At 39.0% G+C, this 14,508-nt stretch overlaps 1 protein-coding gene across 4 annotated transcripts in view; it reads left to right on the plus strand.

Annotated features, from left to right (window-relative positions):
* The window catches only part of LOC128202976 (membrane metallo-endopeptidase-like 1), a 55,023-nt gene extending 41,327 nt beyond the window's left edge, over positions 1–13,696 (plus strand). For 2 of the 4 annotated variants that reach the window (XR_008255832.1, XM_052904193.1), the window contains 2 exons: positions 13,247–13,390; positions 13,529–13,696. Coding sequence is in view for 2 of the 4 variants with exons in the window: in XM_052904193.1 (XP_052760153.1) it covers positions 13,247–13,346 (100 nt within the window). In the remaining 2 variants the exon portion in view is untranslated. Of the gene's footprint in view, positions 1–5,814; positions 5,892–13,246; positions 13,391–13,528 lie in introns of those variants that run through there. The other 2 variants (XM_052904194.1, XR_008255831.1) reach the window with 2 other exon arrangements.
* Positions 13,697–14,508: the final 812 nt, after the last annotated feature.

Below are 14,508 nucleotides of genomic sequence, written 5' to 3' on the forward strand. Positions count from 1 at the left end.
ACTTCTCTCATCAAGATTACTGCTCATAGCGCCTTCTAATGTTCCCTTACATTCTCTCCTCTAGATCACTGCTCATAGCGCATTCTTCTGTTGCCCAAGACTTCTCTCATCAAGACTGCTCATAGCGCCTTCTTCTGTTGCCCAAGACTTCTCTCATCAAGACTGCTCATAGCGCCTTCTTCTGTTGCCCAAGACTTCTCTCATCAAGCCTGCTCATAGCGCCTTCGTTTGTTGCCCAAGACTTCTCTCATCAATACTGCTCATAGGGCCTTCTTTGTCGCTCCACACTTCTCTCATCAAGATCACTGCTCATAGCGCCTTCTTCTGTTGCCCAAGACTACTCTCCTCTATATCACTGCTCAAAGCGCCTTCTTCTGTTGCATAAGACTTCTCTCATCAAGATCACTGCTCAAAGCGCCTTCTTCTGTCGTTCCACACTTCTCTCCTCTAGATCACTGTTCCAAGCGCCTTCTTCTGTTGCCCAAGACTTCTCTCCTCTAGATCACTGCTCATAGCGCCTTCTTCTGTTTCCCAAGACTTCTCTCCTCTAGATCACTGCTCATAGCGCCTTCTTCTATTGCCCAAGACTTCTCTCATCATGATCACTGTTTGGAGCGCGTTCTTCTGCTCCCACACAATTCTCTCCTCTACTCCACTAGATCATAGCTCAAAGCGCCTTCTTCTGTTGCCCAAGACCTCTCTCATCAAGATCACTGTTTGTAGCGCGTTCTTCTGCTCCCACACACTTCTCTCCTCTACTCCTATAGATCACTTCTTTTAGCGCCTTCTTCTGTTGCTGCATCCGTGCTGTTCCTATATGTTTAAAATGAGGATAAGATGTTTCAGTAGAAAAATGAAGTATCCAAACTTCGTTTTCGTATTAGTCTTAAAAACATAACGCTTTTCAAACATTAAGACTGCTTACGATTTGCTCCTTGATCGTCTTCTTTAAGCATGCATTTATGTTTGATATTAATAGTTTAGTTTTATTTCTAACCAAACTAGTGATACAGTGGAGTCGCTTTTAAGATATTTTTGTAAAATGTTGCAACCATCTTTTCAATGGAATATGATTTTTGAAGCGTTTGTTATGCTATCTAAAACGTTTTAGGTTAATAAAGGCCAAATGATTTCTGTTGAACAACTTAAGTAACGATTTACGTATAGTTATAAAACCTTGCCTGAATAAGTTCGTGTGAACCTGTACCTTGAGATCGATTTGGGATTGATGGGAACGGTCGCTGTTAGAAAAAAAAAGATAAACGGTTTCTGTTTAATACCTTGAGGTAGGAATGATATATAGTGATGAAAAGTAGTTTATCAAGCTCATGTTGAGATGAAGCTTGGGATTGCATGTGGGGCTGGTGGTGAAAAGATCACTGTAGGTTTTACTAAAATAAAAATAAAATCATTGAGATGAGGATCTTGTTTTCGGGAAACATAAATTGGGTTTGCATTTTTGCTGAGGTCAGTCAATTCCATTGTATTTTAAAATAAACCGTCTCAATAACTTAACTTTCGACTGACATACAGTAATGAAGTAACATGAGGGAGCTTTTTTGTAATATACAACCCGATTATTTTCTGTCTGGAAACAATCAGGTACGTGAAACACCAAATGCGTTGCCTTAAATTGGCTTTCTATGATATAGATGTTATATATCGAGTGTACAATTGCGGATAATGTTGCAACACTTGTTTTAGTGTTGATGGTATCACTTGTAAATGAAGGTAAAATTGTAAACTGTTTATACTCGGTATTCCACTGAAAGTCATCTCGTCTGATAACATACATATGAAATGAATATAGATTATGTATACCAGCATCTATCAAACAATGAATTACGTGCATGTTAAACGCACGAATTGACACTAATGTATTGTGAACGTTACACGCATGTATTATGAACGTTCCACGCATGTATTGGTACACGCATGTATTGGTACGTTCCACGCATGTATTGGTACATTCCACGCATGTATTGGTTCGTTCCACGCATGTATTGGTACACGCATGTATTGGTACGTTCCACACATGTATTGGTACATTCCACGCATGTATTGGTATACGCATGTATTGGTACGTTCCACGCATGTATTGGTACATTCCAAGAATGTATTGGTACACGCATGTTTTGGTACGTTCCACGCATGTATTGGTACCTCCCATGCATGTATTGGTACATTCCACGCATGTATTGGTACGTTCCACGCATGTATTGGTACACGCATGTATTGGTACATTCCACGCATGTATTGGTACACGCATGTATTCGCACGTTCCACGCAAGTATTGGTACATTCCAAGCATGTATTGGTACACGCATGTATTGATACATTGAATGCATGTATTGGTACACACATGTACTGGTACATCCCATGCATGTATTGGCACGTTCCACGCATGTATTGGTACATTCCACGCATGTATTGGTACGTTCCACGCATGTATTGGTACACGCATGTATTGGTACACGCATGTATTGGTACGTTCCACGCATGTATTGGTACACGCATGTATTGGTACATTCCACGCATGTATTGGTACACGCATGTATTGGTACGTTCCACGCATGTATTGGTACACGCATGTATTGGTACGTTCCACGCATGTATTGGTACACGCATGTATTGGTACGTTCCACGCATGTATTGGTACACGCATGTATTGGTACGTTCCACGCATGTATTGGTACACGCATGTATTGGTACATTCCACGCATGTATTGGTACACGCATGTATTGGTACGTTCCACGCATGTATTGGTACATCCCATGCATGTATTGGCACGTTCCACGCATGTATTGGTACATCCCATGCATGTATTGGCACGTTCCACGCATGTTTTGGTACATTCCACGCTTGTATTGGTACACGCATGTTTTGGTACATTCCACGCATGTATTGGTACATCCCATGCATGTATTGGTACATCCCATGCATGTATTGGCACGTTCCACGCATGTTTTGGTACATTCCACGCATGTATTGGTACACGCATGCATTGGTACATTCCACGCATGTATTGGTACATTCCATGCATGTATTGGTACATCCCATGCATGTATTGGCACGTTCCACGCATGTTTTGGTACATTCCACGCATGTATTGGTACACGCATGCATTGGTACATTCCACGCATGTATTGGTACATCCCACGCATGTATTGGTACATCCCATGCATGTATTGGTACGTTCCACGCATGTATTGTGTTCTTTACTCTCAGGCATTTACAAAATAGGTTTTTTATACCTTTTTAGTCAACATCGAGCTCTTAAAAATCAATTCAATCCTACTTATATAGTATAAGTATTAGTAATAAGTATATTGCATATAGCCCACAACTCAATTGTATCATAATTATGATATGTTTACCTTTATTTTTTCATTACTAATTATATTGATCATTGGTAAAAGGGACGGGAACTACTCATTCAGTTTGACCATTGTCGTCATTCCAAACGTATTTGTCATTTACAATTAAGTCTCCAAAACTGTTTCAAATATCGTAAACAAGTTGCCGGGGTTTCCTATTTATGAAACGATATGAAGTAACACAGCGAAATGTGACAGGAGTATTTGTTTACCTTTGTACCTTGTTCACCTTCCTGTACTACATGAGCGCAGAGTGTAAAGGAAATCTTCGTCATGCCATAAATGACTGATATGTTTTCATAGCGTAATTCATTATTTGTTTATTATTTTATATATTATTATTTATACCAATAACTCGCTTAAGGAAAGAACGTGATTTAGGATTTGTCTGGAATAAATTATCGGGCTGTTGGAATGAGCAGAAGTGTTGGAAAGGAGTAAATCTACAATCAGTATTTTTTAAGCGATTTTGGATCCATTGACATGTTGAAAACAAATCAAGAAGCGGTCATCCGAAATTTGTCAGGGCTGCATATGTTATTCTGTGTAAGTACGCTTGCCCTTAATTATTATTAGAACAAGTATCATCAAAAAATTATTCCAACGTTAGATGAATATTTGAGGACATCAGTGGTTAATCATTTCAATTGTAGCTCATGGAACCCTATATGCTCCTGGTCATAAGTCACATATTGTCACAGCAAGGAAAGCAAAACAATAGCATTCCCACTTGTTCTGGTTTTCGCTGACCCTAGATTAAATCCATTGAAAACTTGTTGAAAATGATGAAAACAGTTATAAAGTCCCAGCCCCACACAATGCATAACCTCAATGACGAATTCAGGGACTATTTTCCACATAACTGAAACGAATTAGAACAGCCCTTGTTCAGAAGGAAGTATAAAACGCCTCAACTGTCTTATGTCATGACATCTTATGTTATTATGTCTAGTTGACATGCTATTATGTCTAACAGGCATGTTATCACTTACGGAATTCATGCGGGATCGGATGTCATTATCGAGGTATGAATGCAGAGAAGGTTGGTTAAAGTGTGTGGAGCAACGCGCACTTTATTTATCCAGCCCAACTGCATTCAGATCTCCGATAATGAAATCAATCACGCAATTTATTACTTATACATTATTTACACCAAAATTCATTATTTAATTCAAGAATTGTTAAAAAAAATACTTCCTTTCATTTACTTTAACCATTATATATTTTACAACGATTGTGAAGGAAGCTATGATAGCTTATACCAAGTCATTCTCGTTGGCACGAAGTTGCGCGAGAGTGTGGTGTTGTGTTGTGGGGGAAACCGGAATACCCGGAGAAACCCCACTTGTCCGGCTTGGTGTCCACCAACCAAACTCACATGCGCCAGGGCCGGGAATCGAACCCGGGTCGCCTTGGTGATAAGCGAGTGGGCTAACCACTGCGCTAACCGGACAACCTTTCATTTAAGAAAACCTTTCAGTGATTCTCTCTTGCCCATTCTGTAAATAGAACGAACCAAACGTAACCGACAACAGTTTATAAAGTTACTATACACAATAAGAAGATAAACTATTTTAATTTGCATGTATATTGGTATGCGCTGAGTCACGATCCGAACATATCCAAAGATGTAGCGATCATCGGAAATTATTCGCAATTGCCAAAAGGAATAAGGAATGGAAACTGAGGCGTAAATATGTCTGAATGAAATGTTATTATGTCTAACCGACATGTGATTATGTCTAACTAACATGTATTTTTGTCACACTGACATGTTTTTAAGTTTAACTATTTTGTTTTTATGTCTAGCCGACATGTGATTATGTCTAAGTGACATATTATTATGTAAGACCGACATGTTCTAAGATCAGACCGACATATTATTATGTCTAACTGACATTTTATCATGCCTACGTGACATGTTATTATGTCAAATTGACGTTTACGTATGTCCAACGTATTGTCAATTTACGTCATGTTAAAGAGACGCTATGTCTTGACCTAATTTTCCAACGTCAGACCATCTTGATAATAACAATGTTAATATAATTATTGTATCTAACAATAATGGTATTATTTCGTTTGATAACGTATGAAATAGCAGTTTATATATCCCATAGCAGGAGTCCTTAAAGAGCAATTGTAATGATTTTTTTTTAACTGATTTGACTTTAATGATCAAAACAAAACGTGTGAATTATGTATAGATAAAACATACTAGTATAGTTCAATGTTTTTCTTTTTCAATGCATAGCTACGTGGTCACATATTCCCAAAAATATCGCCATTTTTATCAGGTATGCTCTTTACAAAAATAGGTACTTCACTTACAGTAAGCAAAATGTGTGGCTCATCAATTTCAAACAGAAATGAAGATGAAAGAAATCCAATCAACTCCAGCAGAAAAGCAAGCCAAGTTTTGTTCCCTCATTTAAGGTATGGTGTTCGCAAATGAGGGATCAAGCGAGACGCACTTCTATATACGTCGACCCTCATAGTCCTGGGATGTTTAGGTACGACAGCGATGAGATAATTCTGCATGAATAGATAACTCTTTGCATATATGGGGTCATTTTGCATGTTGCAAGCGGAAGTTATTACTCACGTACGTTGTATATTGTAAGGATGGAGTATAACCGCACGGCGGGATAATTATTATACTGTTCAACCTATTATAAGAACGGTCGAGCGAATGAAAGCATATATATTGGTGGTGTTTTTCTGCATTGATTGGCTAATATATATACTATATATTAAATGGACGTGGTAATGAATTGGTGGTTTCGGTGGATTTAATATGCATGAGTGTGGTTAAACTGTATGGTGTTTACTGCTTTTGTGGGATAATACCGCATAGTGGGTTAAAACCTATAGATGGGTATGATTAAACCACGCATGTACATCTCGAGACTTCAAGAAATGTTTTTAAGATATTTTAATGATCAACTTTAGCTTTTTTTAAACCATAGAAAATTAGCTGCACTTTAAAAACTTTCAACAGCCTAGAATTAATAACATAACTCTTATGGTTCCGAAATTATAGATGTTGCAAAGAGGTCAAATTCTTGTTCGACGGTGGTGGTTATCGGAGGGTTTTAAATTGACGTAATAAAATACATTTTCGTGTGTCTGTTTTATATTAAATAAGTTAAAACAATTAATTAGAAGCTGTCATTACCATTAAAATACCATTGTTCATCAGAGCATTTGGCTGCTTAACCATTTTCTAACTTGACGTTCGGTGACGTCTGTTTGCTACATGTTCACAGTTACAATTAATAATAACCCAAGATATTACTCTTTCTGTTATGATAAATCTCAAATACCTGATTTTGCTATATTTCTAATCATTAAAAACTAAACTAGTTATTGTCCGAGATCTACTCCCCATCGGTTGGTTGGGGTTATACGGTATGGACGGGAAATTTCTGCAAAGGCGGGGTAATGCTGTATGGGTATGGGTGGGGTAAAACTGAATGTGATGTTTTATACTGCATGGGTGGTGTAATACTGTATGTTTGGGGTAATAATATATGAGTGGGGTAATACTGTATGGGTAGTGTAATACTGTATGGGTGGGGTAATACTGCATGGATGGGGTGATACTGTACTCGTATGGGTTGGGTAATACTGCATGGATGGGGTAATACTGTAGGTGGGGTAATACTGTATAGGTGGGGTAAGACTGAATGGGTGGGGTAAGACTGTATGGGTGGGGTAATACTGTATAGGTGGGGTAATACTGTATGTGTGGGGTAATACTGTATAGGTGGGGTAATACTGCATGGGTGGGGTAATACTGCATGGGTGGGGTAATACTGTATAGGTGAGGGTAATACTGTATGGGTGGGGTAATACTGCATGGGTGGGGTAAGACTGAATGGGTGTGGTAATACTGCATGGGTTGGGTAATACTGTATGGGTGGGGTAATACTGCATGGGTCGGGTAATACTGTATGGGTGGGGTAATACTGCATGGGTGGTGTAATACTGTATGGTGGTATAATACTGTATGTGTGGTGTAATACTGTATGGGTGGGGTAATACTGCATGGGTGGGGTAATACTGTATGTGTGGGGTAATACTGTATAGGTTGGGTAATACTGCATGGGTGGGGGTAATACTGCATGGGTGGGGTAATACTGTATAGGTGAGGGTAATACTGTATGGGTGGGGTAATACTGCATGGGTGGGGTAAGACTGAATGGGTGTGGTAATACTGCATGGGTTGGGTAATACTGTATGGGTGGGGTAATACTGCATGGGTCGGGTAATACTGTATGGGTGGGGTAATACTGCATGGGTGGTGTAATACTGTATGGTGGTATAATACTGTATGTGTGGTGTAATACTGTATGTGTGGTGTAATACTGTATGGGTGGGGTAAGACTGTATGGGTGGGGTAATACTTTATGTGTGGGGTAATACTGTATGTGTGGGGTAATACTGTATGGGTGGGATGATACTGCATGGATGGGGTAGTACTGCATGGGTGGGGTGATACTGCGTGGATGGGGTAATACTGTATGGGTGGGATGATACTGCATGAATGGGGTAGTACTGCATAGGTGGGGTGATACTGCGTGGATGGGGTAATACTGTATGGGTGGGATGATACTGCATGGATGGGGTAATACTGTATGGGTGGGATGATACTGCATGGATGGGGTAATACTGCATGGGTGGGATGATACTGCGTGGACGGGGTAATACTGTATGGATTGGGTAATACTGTATGGGTGGGATGATACTGCGTGGATGGGGTAATACTGTATTGGTGGGATGATACTGCATGGATGGGGTAGTACTGCATGGGTGGGATGATACTGCGTGGATGGGGTAATACTGTATGGATGGGGTAATACTGTATGGGTGGGATGATACTGCGTGGATGGGGTAGTACTGCATGGGTGGTGTAATACTGTATGTGTGGGGTAATACTGCATGGGTGGTGTAATACTGTATGTGTGGTGTAATACTGTATGTGTGGGGTAATACTGTATGTGTGGTGTAATACTTTATGTGTGGGGTAATACTGTATGTGTGGGGTAATACTGCATGGGTGGGGTGATACTGCGTGGATGGGGTAATACTGTATGGGTGGGATGATACTGCATGGATGGGGTAGTACTGCATGGGTGGGGTGATACTGCGTGGATGGGGTAATACTGTATGGATGGGGTAATACTGTATGGGTGGGATGATACTGCGTGGATGGGGTAATACTGTATGGGTGGGATGATACTGCATGGATGGGGTAATACTGCATGGGTGGGATGATACTGCGTGGATGGGGTAATACTGCATGGGTGGTGTAATACTGTATGTGTGGTGTAATACTGTATGTGTGGTGTAATACTGTATGGGTGGGGTAAGACTGTATGTGTGGGGTAATACTGTATGAGTGGGGTAATACTGTATGGGTGGGGTAATACTGTATGTGTGGGGTAATACTGTTTGTGTGGTGTAATACTGTATGTGTGGTGTAATACTATATGGGTGGGGTAAGACTGTATGTGTCGTGTAATACTGTATGGATGGGGTAATACTGCATGAGTGGGATGATACTGCGTGGATTGGGTAATACTGCATGGATGGTGTAATACTGTATGGGTGGGGTAAGACTGTATGGGTGGGATGATACTGCATGAATGGGATAATACTGTTTGGATTTGGGAATACTGCACGGGTGGGGTTATACTGCATGGATGGGATAATACCTTTTGGATCTGGGAATACTGTATGTGTGTGGTAATACTGCATGGTTGTGTAAAGCTGCATGGGTTGGTTTTTCTGCATGGGTTTACATCACATTATTGGTTATGTGTTGCCGGGCCACCTCTGACCTCTACTGGGCGGTAGATGGGGAACAGAACAAACGTGAATTCGTGCCAATCGTTTTAATAGTACCTATACCATCGACGTCATCGTCATCCTCCTGCAGTATTCTAAATAAGTAGCTGCATAAATTGGATAGAAAAGCACCGTATAAAAATGGCGTTGTACGTGAAGATTTATTGACTTAAAAGTGAAAGTAGTAATAAGTTGATTGGTTAATTTTAAAACACTGACGTATTAGTTTTAGGTTAATATATACTATAACTCGATATTTAACAAACTACACTACACTATATGTAAAAGTTACCAAACCTGATAATTTACGGGGCGGAGTAATAAATGAGAATTAGGGTATTTTAACAAAATACGAATAAATATATTTGTAACACTTTCATTGAAATATAAAAGTCACACACTATGACATATGTGATACTAGATGGATTGGATAACATCATTTATATCAAACGGGCTGGTACATATCGAATGGAACAAAGGTGGGTTAGTTGTGCTTATATAATTATCGACAGAGTATTTCTGATTGAAAAATAATAAATGAATTGGTTGGTTACTTCTATACTGATCAGTCATACTGAGTGGGTTGGGTTGTTTTGCATTTGGCAATATCAGGCAATGAAAAAAATATCCACTGGTTAATTTGATTAATTATAAACACTTAACCATATTAGACACTATAACAGCTAAATGCGACATTTTATCATTAAGATTTATACGACTGTGAAAGTTTTAATTACTATTGCAAATGTTTTATCTGCCATTTAATGATGCATCCTTATTGTGGCCAAAGTTTTGAATGCTACTTGAACAAGAACTGCTGTAGGACAGCGAGCTCGACGATACGCAGCGTTGTCATAGGAATGTGTTCAAAATGATGAAATATGTGGCTGTCAAAAAAAACACAATAAAAAGTACAAAACAAGAAAATGAAAAAGCAAAAAATGAACAACAGTAAATCAATGACTGTAATTCGTTTTAGAATGATATGGAGTTATGTGACCTAATTGTGTGATGGTTGTGAAGAATTAGCTCCATTGAATGATTGGTATTTGAGATCAGAGTGATACCTCAAATTACCCTAAACTTTAACATATTATTTATTCGATCAAGGGCCATACTTTTGTATTTAGGATGATATGGAATTACGTACGGTTTTTGAAATCTGGGTAAAACTCCAATTCGCCCTAAAACTTGAACTTGAATTTTGAAGTTGTTTAAAGGCCATACTTGTATCATGTAACGTTAATGTTTGATGGCCATCAAAAAGTATGTGAAGTTTTTAAGTCGATCAGAGACCATCATTTGTATTTAGGATGATATTCAGTTAAATAAATTAATTCTTTGATGGTCTAGAGCAACTGTGTGAAGTATGAAGTGAGTTGAGTGAAGGGTATTTGGAGTTATAAGGGAAAATGCCAACTTGCCCTAAAACTTGATCTAAACGCGAGTAGTATATCCCACCTCATTCTTCGAGTAGTCGAGGAGCTTAAAAGCAGTTGTACATTGTTCCTTTGATAATGCTATTAGTCTTATTTAAGGAAACTTAATTTAAGAAAGGAAATGTTTGCCTGTCGAATTAACCCAGTGTATGGATGGGGTAATACTGTATGGGCGGGACGAGACAAGGATAAACTAGCCACCCAGCCATAGAAAACTATATTTTCGACCATTGAATTTCAAGTCAAGGGCATGGCATAATAAATGTTTATCCAAGAAACTTAACCAACTTAACCATTCCCAATCGCTTGCTCCTGTTCATCACTTGTTCATTTTTTCTCAAACCTTCTGATTGCGCAAATCGAAAATCAAATTTCTTCGAATTGGGCGTATCTGTTTGTTCGTTTGTTTAACAACGATCGTTTTATTACAATGGTGTTACGACTTGGAATTGCTTTAAACAAAGACCACCTTAAGGTTGTTTACAATAGCTTAGCTGGAATGCCTTGTATGTACTTTTCAACATGGCACATTGATTCAGAAGAAGTTCATTACAACTGCTTCAATTCTCTAAACGCGTATGCATGTTCATGAATCTATGTCCCTATTGGAATGAAAAAGACCTAACGTCACTTGAATCAATGTCCCTATTGGAACCAAATACACCCAACGTCACCTGAATCAATGTACCTATTGGAAGGAAATATGCCCAACGTCAATTGAATCTATGTCCCTATTGGAACTAAATAGACCCAACGTCACTTGAATCTATGTCCCTATTGGAACTAAACAGACCCAACGTCACTTGAATCTATGTCCCTATTGGAACAAAATAGACCCAACGTCACTTGAATCTATGTCCCTATTGGAACTAAATAGACCCAACGTCACTTGAATCTATGTCCCTATTGGAACTAAATAGACCCAACGTCACCTGAATCAATGTCCCTATTGGAACTAACTAGACCCAACGTCAATTGAATCGATGTCCCTATTGGAACTAACTAGACCCAACGTCACCTGAATCGATGTCCCTATTGGAACTAACTAGACCCAACGTCACCTGAATCAATGTCCCTATTGGAACTAACTAGACCCAACGTCACATGAATCAATGTCCCTATTGGAACTAACTAGACCCAACGTCACCTGAATCAATGTCCCTATTGGAACTAACTAGACCCAACGTCACCTGAATCAATGTCCCTATTGGAACTAACTAGACCCAACGTCACCAGAATCAATGTCCCTATTGGAACTAACTAGACCCAACGTCACCTGAATCAATGTCCCTATTGGAACTAACTAGACCCAACGTCACCTGAATCAATGTCCCTATTGGAACTAACTAGACCCAACGTCACCTGAATCAATGTCCCTATTGGAACTAACTAGACCCAACGTCACCTGAATCAATGTCCCTATTGGAACTAACTAGACCCAACGTCACCTGAATCAATGTCCCTATTGGAACTAACTAGACCCAACGTCACCTGAATCAATGTCCTATTGGAACTAACTAGACCCAACGTCACCTGAATCAATGTCCCTATTGGAACTAACTAGACCCAACGTCACATGAATCAATGTCCCTATTGGAATTAACAAGACCCAACGTCACCTGAATCAATGTCCCTATTGGAACTAACTAGACCCAACGTCACCTGAATCAATGTCCCTATTGGAACTAACTAGACCCAACGTCACCTGAATCAATGTCCCTATTGGAACTTACTAGACCCAACGTCACCTGAATCAATGTCCCTATTGGAACTAACTAGACCCAACGTCACCTGAATCAATGTCCCTATTGGAACTTACTAGACCCAACGTCACATGAATCTATGTCCCAATTGCAACTAACTAGCTAGATCCAACGTCACTTGAATCAATGTCCCTATTGGAACGAAATAGACCCAACGTCACTTGAATCAATGTCCCTATTGGAACTAACTAGACCCAATGTCACATGAATCAATGTCCCTATTGGAACTAACTTAGCTTATGTAACAGATACTCCAACATGATACCGATAGCTAATGTTATAGAGACTCCAACATGATACAGATAGCTAATGTTATAGAGACTCCTTGTCTTTGTTAAACATGATAACAATTTCAGTTAATTTAGTCTATTCATTTTTTATTTAAAGCAAATAATTTTATGATGTATTTTTACCGTTGTATGCCTCAAATTGTACGGTACTTATGTTATCAACATAATTTCTTTCCCAAAACCAAACGCATGCTCGTCTCTAAGGCTTTGTAAGTGGTCGAAAATAAATTTTGTCTAGTATTTTTCAGAACTGCCGTACATTTATTAACATTTTTTTATCAGATGAAAAGGTAGAATTAAGACGAGGCGGGGGCAGTAGAAAAAAAATAATCTCAAACACTAAGCTAGTTAAAGGTTTATTTGTATGCATTTACCAAATACACATGTAATACCTCAATCCAGGATACACAGGCTTATTTATTTCGTATGTATGCATACATATAACTTTAACCATTATATAATAGAGGCATTATTTTGAGCTATTTAGCCAAGAAAGGTCTCATACAAGTTTTTCATTGCACAGGGTGTACGGGCCTCTCCAGAACTTTGACGAGTTTTCCCGAGCGTGGCAGTGCCCCGAGGGCTCCTATATGAACCCAAGGAAGAAGTGTTCAGTCTGGTGAACACCCGCTCCGTTATGTACTTGCTCAAGGATTACAAGAAGAAGGTATATGCAGGTTAACATATCAACTGTCTTTAAAAAGCGTTGGCATTTATGTGGATAAAAAATATTTATTTTCAAAATCTTTATAAGAAAAATATGTGCATAATTTATATGTGTAATATGTTTCATTCCTTATTACAGAATTTGGCGATGGATAGTTACTGGGAGTTACTGGAACGAAGTGTGGTGTTATATTCTCTGCCATAATTTGTATGTGAATAAAAGGTGTGTGTATATTAAACAATGATTAATTTTTGTGTTTGAATGTTATTGAACAAAAATGTTATGATACATAAAGGTACAAAATTACCCTAGAGTTGTTACTATTAAATTAGTCCGTTTAACCTCAATACAATCAAACTAGGTCTTAGTGCTAGATCCGTCAGTTTAACGTCGACACAATCAGCCTAGTTCACAGTGATAAATCAGTCAGTTAAACGTCGACACAGTCAGCCTAGTTCACAGTGATAATTCCGCCAGTTTAACGTCGACACAGTCAGCCTAGTTCACAGTGATAAATCCGTCATTTTAATGTCGTCAACTTATCAGCCTAGTTCACAGTGATAAATCCGCCAGTTTAACGTCGACACAGTCAGCCTAGTTCACAGTGATAAATCCGTCATTTTAATGTCGTCAACTTATAAGCCTAGTTCACAGTGATAATTCCGCCAGTTTAACGTCGACACAGTCAGCCTAGTTCACAGTGATAAATCCGCCAGTTTAACGTCGACACAGTCAGCCTAGTTCACAGTGATAAATCCGTCATTTTAATGTCGTCAACTTATCAGCCTAGTTCACAGTGATAAATCCGTCAGTTTGACGTCGACACAGTCAGTCTAGTTCACAGTGATAAATCCGTCAGTTTAACGTTGACAAAATCTGCCTAGATAACAGTGATACATCTGTCAGTTTAGCGTCGACAAAATCTGCCTCTAAGACTACAGTGATAAATCCGTCAGTTAAGCGTCGACAAAATCTGCCTCTAAGATTACAGTGATAAATCCGTCAGTTTAGCGTCGACAAAATCTGCCTCTAAGATTACAGTGATAAATCCGTCAGTTTAACGTTGACACAATTAGCCTAGTTCACAGTGATAAATCCGTCAGTTTAGCGTTGACACA

This window comes from Mya arenaria, chromosome 9 (assembly GCF_026914265.1).
Source record: "Mya arenaria isolate MELC-2E11 chromosome 9, ASM2691426v1".
In the NCBI taxonomy this organism is placed as follows: domain Eukaryota; kingdom Metazoa; phylum Mollusca; class Bivalvia; order Myida; family Myidae; genus Mya; species Mya arenaria.